Raw genomic sequence first — 12,637 nt, forward strand, 5'->3', positions numbered from 1 at the left:
CCCGCCAAGACAAATTCCCACTTTGTTCCCTGATCTTTTCTTATCTCCATCCTCGCCCCTGCTTACCTCTTCGTTCTGGCCCTCCTCAGTCTTTTCACCTAAGTTTTGGGGCTGTTACTTTCCTGCCTTCTCTTTTTCTTCCTTAGTGTCCAGACCCTAACCCTCTCGGCTTCAGCCCCCAATGGTTCACATCTTGAATGCACCCCTCCCCACTTCATCGCTTTAGTTTCCTCCGCAAACTTTGGTGGAATGCACACTGTGGGCTGAGCAGTGGGTGGGGGCCATTTCATTCAAAATCTCAGCATGGAAGCAGCTGTCCCGGTCATTTCACTGGTCGCCCTTCTGGAATTGCCCAGGGAAGTGTTTCCCAAAGTATTCTCTTTGGTACCCCAGGTTGTCCGTTGTGCCTCCTCCGGTGGAAATTCCCAGAGGCAGAGACCAGTGGTCAGACGAGTCTGTGTGCTGTTTTCCTCTGCTAAGTCTCAGACACATGACCGTATGGAAGGCTCTGGAAAGTTCCACCTAAAGAAGCCTGTTTACTTTGACTAGGACTCCCTGTAACGGAGACTGTCCCCGTGGCCTGTTTGTAAGAGCTCTCCTTTCTCAGGTCTCCTCCTAGTCGCCTGTTTTTGCCAGAGAGCTCTTCCCTGTGTTGGCTAAGGCCGCTTCTGTCCTGGCCACGCACAGAGCCCAGCCCTCGCCGTCCTTCGGAAAGGTTCCTGGGAAGTAAATGCACAATCTGAGGACCGCTCTCTGCTTCCCGGCGCCAGGTGCTCCAGGTTCCTTCTACTCTAATCCTGGTGTGGGGTCTTAAACACCACCCCCCTTCCCAGGTGCTCCCCACTGACCAGGCCCATGTCCCCCGGTGTTGGGATCAGCCTGGAGTGGAGCTGACTATTGTGGGCTGGGGAGCACTGCGCCCCCTTTATCCAGGATTTGGAACTTTTCCTTCTCGCCTTCATGATTTTACCCATGGGTTTTGGGCAGCCCTCAAACGCATTGACGTCTGGCAAATCTCCAAATGTCATCACACATGCCACTGAGCCCTTTCCTCCAAAACCTGCACCTGAGAAGTGGGCGAGGAGGACCTAGTTTTGTGAGCTTGCCTTTAAAAAAAATTGTGATAAGGTATAAATTTTACTATTTTACCCATTATTAAGTGCACAGTTTCAGTGGCATTATGTGTATTCACGTTGTTGTGCAACCATCACCACCATCCATCTCCACAATTCTTTTCATCTTGTAAAACTGAAACTCTGTTAACAATAACAATGAAATAATAGCGCCCCATTCCATTCCCACCACCGTTCTACTTTCTGTCTCTGTGAGTCTATTTTAGGTACCTCATATAAGTGGAATCATACAGTATTTGTCCATGTTGTAGCATGTGCCAGAATTTCCCTCCGTTTTCTTTTTTTAAAATATGTTTTATTGATTTTTAGAGAGGAAAGGAGAGGGATAGAGAGAAAAAAACATCGATGAGAGAGATACATCAATTGACTGCCTCCTGCTTGCCCCCTATTGGGGATTGAGCCCGCAACCCAGGCATGTGCTCTGACCAGGAATCGAACCAATGACCTCCTGGTTCATGGGTTGACGGTCAACCAACTGAGCCACACTGGCCAGGCTCTTTCCTTTTTAAAACTGAATAATATTCCACTGTAAGTACACACCACATTTTGTTTATTTAGTCATCCATCAATGGGCATTTGAATTGTTTTCACCTTTGACTATTATGGATAATGCTGCTATAAACATGTTTGAGTCCCTGCTTTCTTTCTTTTTTAAAAAAAATATACTTTTATTGATTTCAGAGAGGAGGGGAAAGGGAGAAAGAGAGAGAAACATTAATGATGAGAGAGAATCATTGATCAGCTGCCTCCTGCATGCTCTACACTGGGAATTGAACCCGCAACCCGGGGATGTGCCCTGACCGGGAATCGAACCGTGACCTCCTGGTTCGTAGGTTGACGTTCAACCACTGAGCCATGCTGGCCGGGCCAAGTCCCTGCTTTCAATACTGTTGGGTGTATACCCAGAAGTGGAATTGCTAGATAATATGAGCTCTTCCTTGCTCTGATTTATCCCTGGACATCACCAGTTTGCTGAGATCTTTTGGGCCTTGCTTCTGCCCCAGCTTTGTGTCACCAGCTAATGTGATAGTTGGCACCCTTTCTAGGTTGCTCTACACCCAATAGCAAACCCACCTAATTGTATAGGCATCTATGACCTGTCTATCTTTCCCCCAGCAGCCTATCAGAGGGGCCTTGCTCACCATGGCAGAGATAACAGGTTAGCCGTGGCTTTCTGTTGGACTAGCTTGACAATCTTGTTTCAAAAGCAAATGAACATGTGACTCAGCAATTCCACTCTTGGATATATACCTAAGGGAAATGAAAATGTATGTCTACACAGAAACTTGTCCGTGAGTGTGATAGCAGCATTGTTTATAACAACCAAAAGTGGAAACAACTCAAATGCCTATCAACTGATGACAGGATAAATAAAGTATAGTGTATTTATACAATAGCACTTTATTTGGCAATAAATAAAAAGGAATAAAGTACCGATTAACATATGCCACAACATGGATGAACCTTGAAAACATTATGCTAAATGAAAGAAACCAGATACAAAAGGTCACATATGGTATGATTCCATTTATCTGAACTGTCCAGATAGGCAAATACATAAAGACAGAGAACAAACTAGCAGTTGCTAGGGGGTGGTGTGGGGAGAGGGGAATGGGAATAACCATACAGACTTATTTTTGGGTGACGAAAATGCTCTGGAATTAAATAGTGATGGTGGCTACACAATCTTGTGAATTCAAATTTTAAAAATGAATTTTATGATATACATTATATCTCAATAAAGCCGTTACTTTAAAAAGAAGTTAAAACCAAGTAAATAAGGCCCTGAATTATATTTATTGAACTGATGGCAATCATTGCTTCCTTTTTAAAGGGCTCAGAAACCATCCTTTGGTAATACTAGATCCTGGACTGGTCCATCTGTGATTCATATACTCTGCCCCCTTCCTGGAAACCCAGAAGAACCTTGCTCATTCCAGACCTGGAACACCTGTCTTGTCCTTAAGTGTCCCTTGGAGTCACCAGCAGACCGAGGGGTCTCGCCTGCACCCAGTAGCACTTGTACTGAAAGGAAAGGAGGCAGTGCTTAGTGAGAGCACAGAGCTGCTTGAGTTAGAAGATGCCATGCAGAAGGAGGTCGCATCAGCGAGTTCCAGAGGGGGACAGACAGTGGGTGCTGTTGGAGATCAGAGGAGAGAAGAGGGCAGCTTCCAGAGTTCTGGGGTATAGAAAGGCCACTGTAGAGAGTCAGGGGTGGGTGGTGTGTTCTGGGTGGGAGGATTGGCATGAGTCAGCCACTGTGGCTGGAACAGATCATGTTGAGGAGTACAGGCCTCATCTCCAGCCCGACCCCGTGGGCCTCAGAATACCTCCAGCCCACAGAGATGGATTTCTGGTTGCCTACAGGCTGTAATTCCTGGTGGGTGGTGGTGTGGTTCCTAACAATGGTGGGCTTTAGTTGTTAGGTTGGGGGAAGGGCGAGATAGTGAAGAAACCAGATTTTTTTATTTAATTTTTTAAAGTGCTAAAATACACATAAAATTTACCATCTTAACCATTAAGTGTACATTCACATTCTCCTGTAACTATTACCACCATCTGTCTCCAGAAACTTTTTCATATCCCAAACTGAAACTCTAGCCCAGAGATTTTCAATCTTTTTCATCTCATGGCACACATAAACTCATTACTAAAATTCTGTGGCACACCAAAAAAAAAAAAATTATTTTGCCAATCTGACAAAAAAAAAAAAATTAGGTATAACTGTCATTTACACCAGACAGTTATTGTTGTGTTGGTTGTTGTCATTTTTTTCTTTGACAATTTAAGGGAAAAGAGGTCAGTGCCCCTGATGATATATCAGGTATTGCATGTTTTAAAAATTCTTATGACACACCAGTGTGCCGCTGCACACTGGTTGAAAATAGTGGCTCTAGTCCATTAAACAGTAACTCCTCATTCCCCCACTCCCTGCCAACCACTGTTCTACTTTCTATCGCTATGAATTCTAGATACCTCATCTAAATGTAATTGTGCAGTATTTGTCTTTTGTGTCTGGCTTATTTCAACCCTAGCATAATGTTGTCAAGGTTCATTCATGTCGCAGCATGTATCATAATTTCATTCCCTTTTATTGCAAATAATATTCTATTGTATAAATATGCCATATCCCATTGTATGGATATACCACACTTTATCTATCCACTCATTTGTCAATGGATATGTGGGTTGTTTCCACCTTTTGGCGATTATGCATGAATAATGTTTTTTAAAGCAAGAGAGCAAAGAGAGAACTCTGGGCAGCAGAAAATAAGATGGACTTGAAGAAAGGAGGCCAGGGAGTCTGGGAGAAAATGCTGTAATAGTCTGAGTGTGTAGAGAAGGCAGGTGGAGTGTCAGGAGAAAGCAGAGGCCAGAGGCTAAAGAAGGCCCTGCTGGCTGACCGAGGCATTCTGGAGTAGAGGGCGGGGCTGCATCTCCATGGGGGACGGCTGGGTTTGTTTCCAGGCAGAGGGATGGGGGGCTCGAGGGACAACCAGCAGAGGTGCTGGCTCTGTGGTTAAAACTCAGACAAGAGGGCAGAGCTGGGACCTCTCTCAGCTGTTAGTCACACAAAAGTGACCATTCAGAACTGGAGACTAGATGAGTGAGCCAGAGGACAAAGCATAAAGCCAGAGTGCAGTGACCAAGCCTGATTCACGGCCTCGTGCAAGGGCAGGAAGCATAAGCAGGAGACGGAAGGATGAGAGGAGGGGTTGGTGGAAATGGGCATAGAGAAACCCGAGGGGAGGCTACTGGAATCTCTGGTTGCTCTGTGTGAATATAGAGGGTCCATGGGGCGCATTCCTGCAGCTCGTCGGTTGTCCAGTATCAGGAGATTCAGTTGATGTTTATTGACAGAAATGGGGGGAATAAAGGTAACCAGGAACATTTTCATCCTCAAGAAACGATGGCCGCCCTAACTGGTTTGGCTCAGTGGATAGAGCATCGGCCTGTGGACTGAAGGGTCCCAGGTTCAATTCCGGTCAAGGGCATGTACCTTGGTTGTGGGCACATCCTCAGTGAGGGGTGTGCAGGAAGCAGCTTGTCGATGTTTCTCTCTCATCGATGTTTCTAACTCTCTATCCCTCTCCCTTCCTCTCTGTAAAAATAATAATAATAATAATAATAATAATAATAATAAAAGAAACGATGGCCCACTTATCGAAATAAGTCATTAAAACAAACATGTAGTACAAGATCCACTGTGAATCATAGCAGTTCCCAAAGGTGTTTTGAGGAAGGTGGTCCCTTCTGATGCGGTGATCCAGGTGCTGCAAAGCAGGAGGTATTTGAGTTGCTTTTCAATAGGTGAGGCCAAAAAAAGATTCACACATTTGGGAGAGTGACAGGTGTTCTTTCGTCCTGGCTGTGCCATGCCTCATCAGTGTACTTCCTTTGACTCTGCAGGTATGATGCCGGACGGGACGGCTTCATCGACCTGATGGAGCTGAAGCTGATGATGGAGAAGCTGGGGGCCCCCCAGACCCACCTGGGCCTGAAAAGCATGATCAAGGAGGTGGACGAGGACTTTGACGGCAAGCTCAGCTTCCGTGAGGTACCTGTGTCCTGCAGCCCTGAGCCCCTGGAGGGGGAGTGTCCCTGAGGGCACCCTCAAATTTACAGTCTCCTGGAGTACAAATGGCTTGGGCCTCTCTAGAGCAGTGTTTGGATATTTAATCTACAGTTCTGCTTGTAAAAACAATTTAAGGCGTTAGTGAATCTCAGTTCTGCCATGGGGAGATGCTCAGTAAGGAGATTGAAAGTCAGTGTGGCCCTGGCCAGGGAGCTCAGTTGTGTGGAACATTGTCCTGTACACCAAAAGGTAGTGGGTTCGGCCCAGCCAGTGTGGCTCAGTGGTTGAACATCAACCTATGAACTAGGAGGTTGCAGTTTGATTCCATGTCAGGGCACATATTCAGGTTGTGGGCTCAATCCCCAGTAGGAGGTGTGCAGGAGTCAGCCAATCAATGATTCTCTCTCAGCATTGATGTTTCTATCTTGTTCTCCATCTCTTTTTCTCTCTGAAATCAATAAAAAATACATATTTTTTAAAAAGGTGACAGGTTCAATTCCCCATCAGGGCACATACTGAGGTTGCGGGTTCAATCCCCTATCAGGGCATATGTGGGAGGCAGCCTATCCATGTTTCTCTCTCTCATCAATGCTCTCTCTTTCTCTCCCTTCCTCTCTTTAAAATCAATTGGGGGGGAAAAAAAGAAAGTGTGGGAGTGTGGGTAGATTAACCTCATTTGGGTAAAGTGGTATAAGTATCGAGAAATCTGGAAGGATGTTCACCAAAATGTTCATAGTACGTATTTCTGGGTGCAAAGTTTTGGTGGTTATATAAGTTTATACTTTTTAAAATATATATTAAAAACTTTTCATTTTTATAGTAAGCATTTAAAAATAGTAAATAAAAAAAAAAAAAAGGCTGCTCTGTCCAGGTAGCTCAGTTGGATAGAACACATCCCTAAGATTGTGGGGTTCTATCCCCAGTCAGGGCACATATAAGAAGCAACCAATGAATGCATAAATAAGTGGAACAACAAATCAATCTCTCTCTCTCTCTCTCTCTCTCTCTCTCTCTCTCTCCCTCTCTCCCCCCCCTCTCTCCCTCTCTCTCTCTCTCTCTCTCTCTCTCTTTTTCCCTTCCACTCTCTCTCTAAAAGGAATGGTCCTTTTGGCCTTTGAACCCTGAAACTGCAGGCAAAATTTTGTATGTGCAGATGTTTTCCTGATAGAGTGCACACAGATTCACAGGCTGACCCCCTGTGGGTGATATGGCCATTTCTGTTTGGTGGGTGGGGAGGAGGCTCAAGGCTATTGGGTTCCTCCTGGGGTAAGGATACAAGCCCAGAAGAAAGGGAATTCCATGTCTTACATGTTTGAGTTTTATTGAAAGGCCTCTAGGTGTGTCAGTGTGGCCTGGAATTAGAATAACCTGGGGACAACATCGGGCTGAAGGCTCGGGGCATTAGCCCAGCTGCTGCAGTCTGTTCTCAGGCGTGTCTCAGCTGATCCCTCCGGGGCCAGAAATAGAGAAGACTGTCCTTCCTGGTGTTTACCCTTGGTTATTCCAGAAACAGTGGAGCGTCAGCATCCTGCTTTCCGATGGTGACTTTGACCGAGTACTGGTCTTCTGTCCAGGCTAGATAGGGCCTTGGAGGCTCTTCCTGGGGTCTTTGCAGTTGACTGGCATCCACGAGTCCCTGCCCAGCTGTGATGAAACTGGCCTTGCCTCTCACTGCCCACAGATCAACTCCAGATTCTTCCATCGCTTCCTTTCTGAACTGGTAGATGTGGAGATGGAAGATCACAGAAAACCTGTGTTGGGCATAACCCCCACAACTAGGATAATCCGGTCCAGCCTTCATCGCAGAGCTGGGAGCTAGAGGGCTGAAAAGGTCAGCATTTGCCTGAAATCAGGCCCCAACCCATGGCTGGACCTGAGCTGCAGCCTGTATGTCACATGTGTCACTCGCCATGGTCGCCTTCCCACCTGTCCCTCCTGCTCCCTCACCTGCCCTTGGTTCATTTATGTCATGCATGTGTGGTACTGGGCACTGACTCTTTCCTACCCGGGTGCCCCTGGGGTGTAGAAAGGTAAAAAACTTTTGCTTGTGATGCTTTTGGAGGCAACGCTTGGAGAAAGAGCTTCTGTGGCAAAGTTGGGATCTCTGGAGAACAGAAATCGAGAGGGTGTTGAGAGGTCTGTGCAAGTCACCAACTGAGCTAACACAATCCCTGCTCTGAGTTTTACCAAAGGGCCCCCCAAATTTGCTCTTCCAGGAGTCCAGGATGCTTGGTTAGCTGTGGAGATGCTGGTTTGGCCATTTCCCACAGACGGTGGACAGTAGAGAATTGGACATCTCCAAGGGTTCCATGGTGGGTTTTCAACCTGCCTACAGAGCTCAGTGACCTTTGCATTCACTCCTTTGTCAGTTCGGAGCCCCATATGGTCCCACCTCTAGCAGTTATACCTCCAGAGGCATAGGCTCACTTGCTGTTACCACGCTGTGCTTATGGAGGGAGGTTTGCTGTCAGACCTCAGTCTCACACAAGCTGCAGAACTTCAGCATGTTATTTTCCTTCTGTGCCTCAGTTTTTCTGTCTTAATATGGGAGTGTTGATACTTTTCTCAGGACTGTTGGGGAGAACCAAGTTCTCTTCCTTTGCCTGTATCAGAACTCTTAGTTGTAAGTGACAGGAAGAGAATGCCAACTAATGTAAATGAGAAAAATCAAATAACTATTGGTTCGCATACCTGGGAGATGAAGAAGTAGAAATGCATTAGATATAAGTAATCCAGGGTCATTCTCTTGCCATATCTCGACATCTTGACTGTGCTTTCTTCCGTGTCCACCTCATCTTCTACTTCTACATAGGGCATTGTCCCAGCACCTGCAAGATGGCGGACAGCAGCTCCAAGGTTCAGTGCCCCAGTTTAGCAACCCCAGTGAATAGAGGGCTTCTTTTCATACCAGTCCTAGAGGAAGGCCTCCGATTGGCCCTACAAGGAATGCACGCCCACGTCCTAGACCAATCATTGCATTCAGGGGACTGTTATTGGCTAAGGCCAGGTCATATGCCACAGGGCACCATGGTCAACAGACTTACCATCATCACATGGGACAGGGGTTGCCAGGAAACAAAATTGCTCACGTCTTCAGTTCCTTTCTCAAAACCTGGCACTTAGTAGGTGCTTACCTTTCTTTAACTCTCCCAAGCAAGTCACACCCAAGTAAAGCTCTTTGATACAAAAGGTAGGTCTCTGTTAAGTATTATTTTGCTGCTTTTCCCAAACATACAAGGAAATTTGTCTTCCTCTTAAACCTTTTCATTTCCAGTTATGAAAATAATGCATGTACATTAAGGGCATTTTAGAAAATGGCATACAAGGAACCATTCAAAATGATGATGCAACACAGTGTTTCATGACCAGAGAACAATTGTTGACCATGTAAAAAGTAGGGACAAGCCCTACCCAGTGTGGCTCAGTGGATAAAGCATTGGCATGCAGACTGAAGGGTCCCCGTTCGATTCTGATCAAGGGCACAAACCTAGGTATAGGCTTGATCCCCGCACGGGCCTGACCAATCAATGGGACATTGATGTTTCTCTCTCTCTGTCTCTCCTCCTCCCTTCCACTGAAAATATCCTCAGGTGAGGATTAACAAACAAACCAATGTTTAAAAAAGTAAGGACAAAAGCAGATTACTAAACTGTCTATAAAATATTATTTCCATTTGAGGTTTGTGTGTGTGTGCAGACACACATAAGAAGCGTAAGGATGGAACAGAGTTAGCAGTTCTATCTCTATCCTCACCTGAGGATATATTTTTATTGATTTTAGAGAGAGAGGAAGGAAGGGGGAGAAAGAGAGAGAGAGGAACATTGATATGCAAGAGAAACATCAACCGGTTGCTTCCGGTAACCCCGACTGGGGATCAAACCTGCAACCTAGGTATGTGCCCTCACGGGGGATTGAACCTCAACCTTTTAGTGAGAGGGACAATGCTCCAATCAACTGAGCCACCTGGCCGGGGCTACCCTTGACTTTTTTGAGATATCATTTTATATAATGACTACCCCCTTTTTGATTAAGCCAAGTTTGTTTCTGTTACTTGCAAACTTTGAGCTCTAACTAACTAATATGGAAATGTGTTTGCATCTCAAGCTTAGAGCCATGAAATTTTAAATTTCCTAAACTTATCAGAAGCATTTTATAGCTTGAATCTGAAATTGCTTTTAGCTTTGACAGTTCTCTCTGTTTCTTTGTTTTCTGTTTCTCCTTCCCTCCCCCGCTCTTTGCTCATAGCTAGGACACTTTCCAATTCCCCACAACATACCAGTCTTTGTGGACTATAAATAGGAAGACAAACAAGGCTGGGCAGTTAGAGAAATTATCATTCAGGAGTTGGTGATTGTAATAAAATTAAATGAGAATGTCTGGCATGCTTTTGGAAGGCTGCACATTTTCAGGTTGAGCTGGACTTTTAATCTTCTTTAACTGGCGGGGATGGGGGCCCCTAAGTAATGACAGGGCTCCTCTTGGTCATCTGCTGAGCTGGCAGAGTGAGCATACGAGGCCAGGCTGGGGTCTGCTCTGGGAAAAGACCCACGAGGAATACTTTAAGCCATTCTGTAAACACAGAGGAACATTGTCATCTCCACTTCGGATGTGAGAGGCCGCCCCAGGGTCACCTGGGTTGTTGCTAGGCTCTGTCTTTCCTGGGTTGCCTCCCTGGGCCCAAGGGAATGGCTGGTGTGGAGAAGCTACCTGCTTTTGTGTGTGCTTTACAGAGCAATGTGTGTGTGGGGGGGGGGGGTGCGGGGCGGGTGGCTTCTGTAACTAAATGCTTTAAAGACAGGCAGGGTACCGAGGGACAAGGGACAGATACTTCCCTCCTTCCCTCCTGGAGTGGCTCACATTTGCAGCATTGAAGTTTTTGCTGCTCCATCTCTTCTGTGAGAGCCCGGCCACAACCGTCCCCAAACCCCCTTGCCCTCCCTTCTACTCACCTTCTTCAACAGGCTTGTTTTCTTTGTCGTTTTACAGCCAATATGTATGTATTAATTCTTTTATAGTACCTGAACTTGACTCTCAGACATATAAAATGAAACACCGAAGTGTCTTTATATTCAGTGATAAAGCTGATATCATATATAGCTTTCATATAAGGATACTTAGTATTTTCCAAGCCTCTGGAGCCAGTGTTTGGGCTCTGATAGTCTGCAGCAAACTGAGTCTTTGCCGGCCTCTAGTGAGAGAGTTTGAAGTTGCGGGTGGATGAACATCGTGTTGCTACTGAGCCAATCAGTGGCCTCTGCACAGCTGCGTGTCCCTGCACATCTTGCTTCATCCCTGAGCATCTTGCTTCATCCACAGCTTTGCATTCAGCAATGACCATAGTGGAGTCAAGACCCCCAAAGCAAGAATTACAAAGAAAGTTTTATTAGCAAGGTTTTTGGGGTGGTGGTGGTAGAGGTTAAAACTTTTTCTTTTTAATATGTTTTTATTGATTTTAGAGATAGGGGGAAAAAAACAATAACATAGAGGTTGATCGGCTGCTTCCTGACACCCCCTACTGGGAATCAAGCCTGCAACCCAGGCATGTGCCCTGACTGGGAATCGAACCTGTCACCCATCCCTGCATTGGGGGATGCTCAACCAACTGAGCCACACTGGCCAGGGCAAGGAGGTTGAAACTTTGACTTAATGAAAGACGCTTCTCTCTAGGAATTAAGAGTCTTGGCAGTAAAAGACACCCCAGGTGGAATTTGGAGAGCCTGTTGTAGGTGTTTTACCTCTCACTATACTTTAGATAATGTTCTTTTCTCTTGGGAAGCCATTCTCTGGAGAAGAAGGTCATGAAAAAGAACCTGGAATTTCCCTATATTGTAGGTAGCACATGAAAACCTGGAGGAACCTCTTTGATGTGGAATGCATAACTCATATTCTTTCCAATGAAAAATAAATGATAGAAGTTGGGTAGCCATTATTGACAAATACATTCAGAAAAATTCTTTAAAGAAGAGAAGTTAAAAGCCATAAAATTGACTTGGGGGAGAAAGACGGAAAGCTGGGGGACCAACCTTTTCAGCTTAGCCTATTTATTTATTTTTAAATGCATTCTACAGAGGCTTTGGCACAGGCTGGCTTTAAAGATTAACTCATTCAGGTTGAATTTTGAATCTGGAAGAAGAAGATGGATTATTCAATAAATGATGTGGGGATTACTAACTAACCATTTGGAGGAAAATAAGGTTAATGATCAACATCGCATGATAGATCAGAATAAATTTCAGAGATTAAATATTTACATGTTAAAAAAAAAAGGGAGTCATAAAAGCAGTAGACAAAAAACATGGGTGATTGTTTCTATAACCCTGGTGGCGAGGAAGGTTTTTCTAAGCACAACACTGGTGAGAAAAAAGAAAAAGTTTGATAGATTTTATGTAAAATTTTTGAAAGTCAAAAATGACCATGAACAAAAGCGGAGAGACAGAGCTAAAGCATTTGAAACATAGCTATAAGGATTTCTTAGAAAATACTAAGAAAGGTAAGCAATCTAGTGGGGCTCTCAGCGATGTGGACCTTTCCCCACAGTTCCTGCTCATCTTCCACAAGGCCGCCGCAGGGGAGCTGCAGGAGGAAAGTGGGCTGATGGCCCTGGCAAAGCTGTCTGAGATCGATGTTGCCCTGGAGGGCGTCAAAGGTGCCAAGAACTTCTTTGAAGCCAAGGTAGGTGGCTTCTTCCTGTGTGGGACAATCGCCCCCTCCCTGCACCCTGCCCAACAGGAGATCCCGGTTAGTGACTCTCTCATTAACTCCCTCAGGACAAGCTTAAATAGATCGTGCGTGATTGCAGGAGAATGAATGTGTCTGCGTGCAATCTACAAATCAAAAACACAACTGAATGGCACATGCATCAGACTCTGGTTTCAGATTGGGTTACTTGGACAGCTACCTCCATGTTTGCATCTTACACACTTGTGTG

General features: G+C 45.4%; 1 protein-coding gene across 1 annotated transcript in view; it reads left to right on the forward strand.

Annotated features, from left to right (window-relative positions):
- Positions 1-12,637, forward strand: part of EFHD1 (EF-hand domain family member D1) — a 39,196-nt gene that overhangs the window by 17,774 nt on the left and 8,785 nt on the right. The window contains 2 exon segments of the mRNA XM_006082649.3: positions 5,544-5,691; positions 12,247-12,381. Coding sequence (XP_006082711.1) covers positions 5,544-5,691; positions 12,247-12,381 — 283 coding nt within the window.

This window comes from Myotis lucifugus, unplaced genomic scaffold (genome assembly GCF_000147115.1).
Source record: "Myotis lucifugus unplaced genomic scaffold, Myoluc2.0 scaffold_3, whole genome shotgun sequence".
In the NCBI taxonomy this organism is placed as follows: Eukaryota; Metazoa; Chordata; class Mammalia; order Chiroptera; family Vespertilionidae; genus Myotis; species Myotis lucifugus.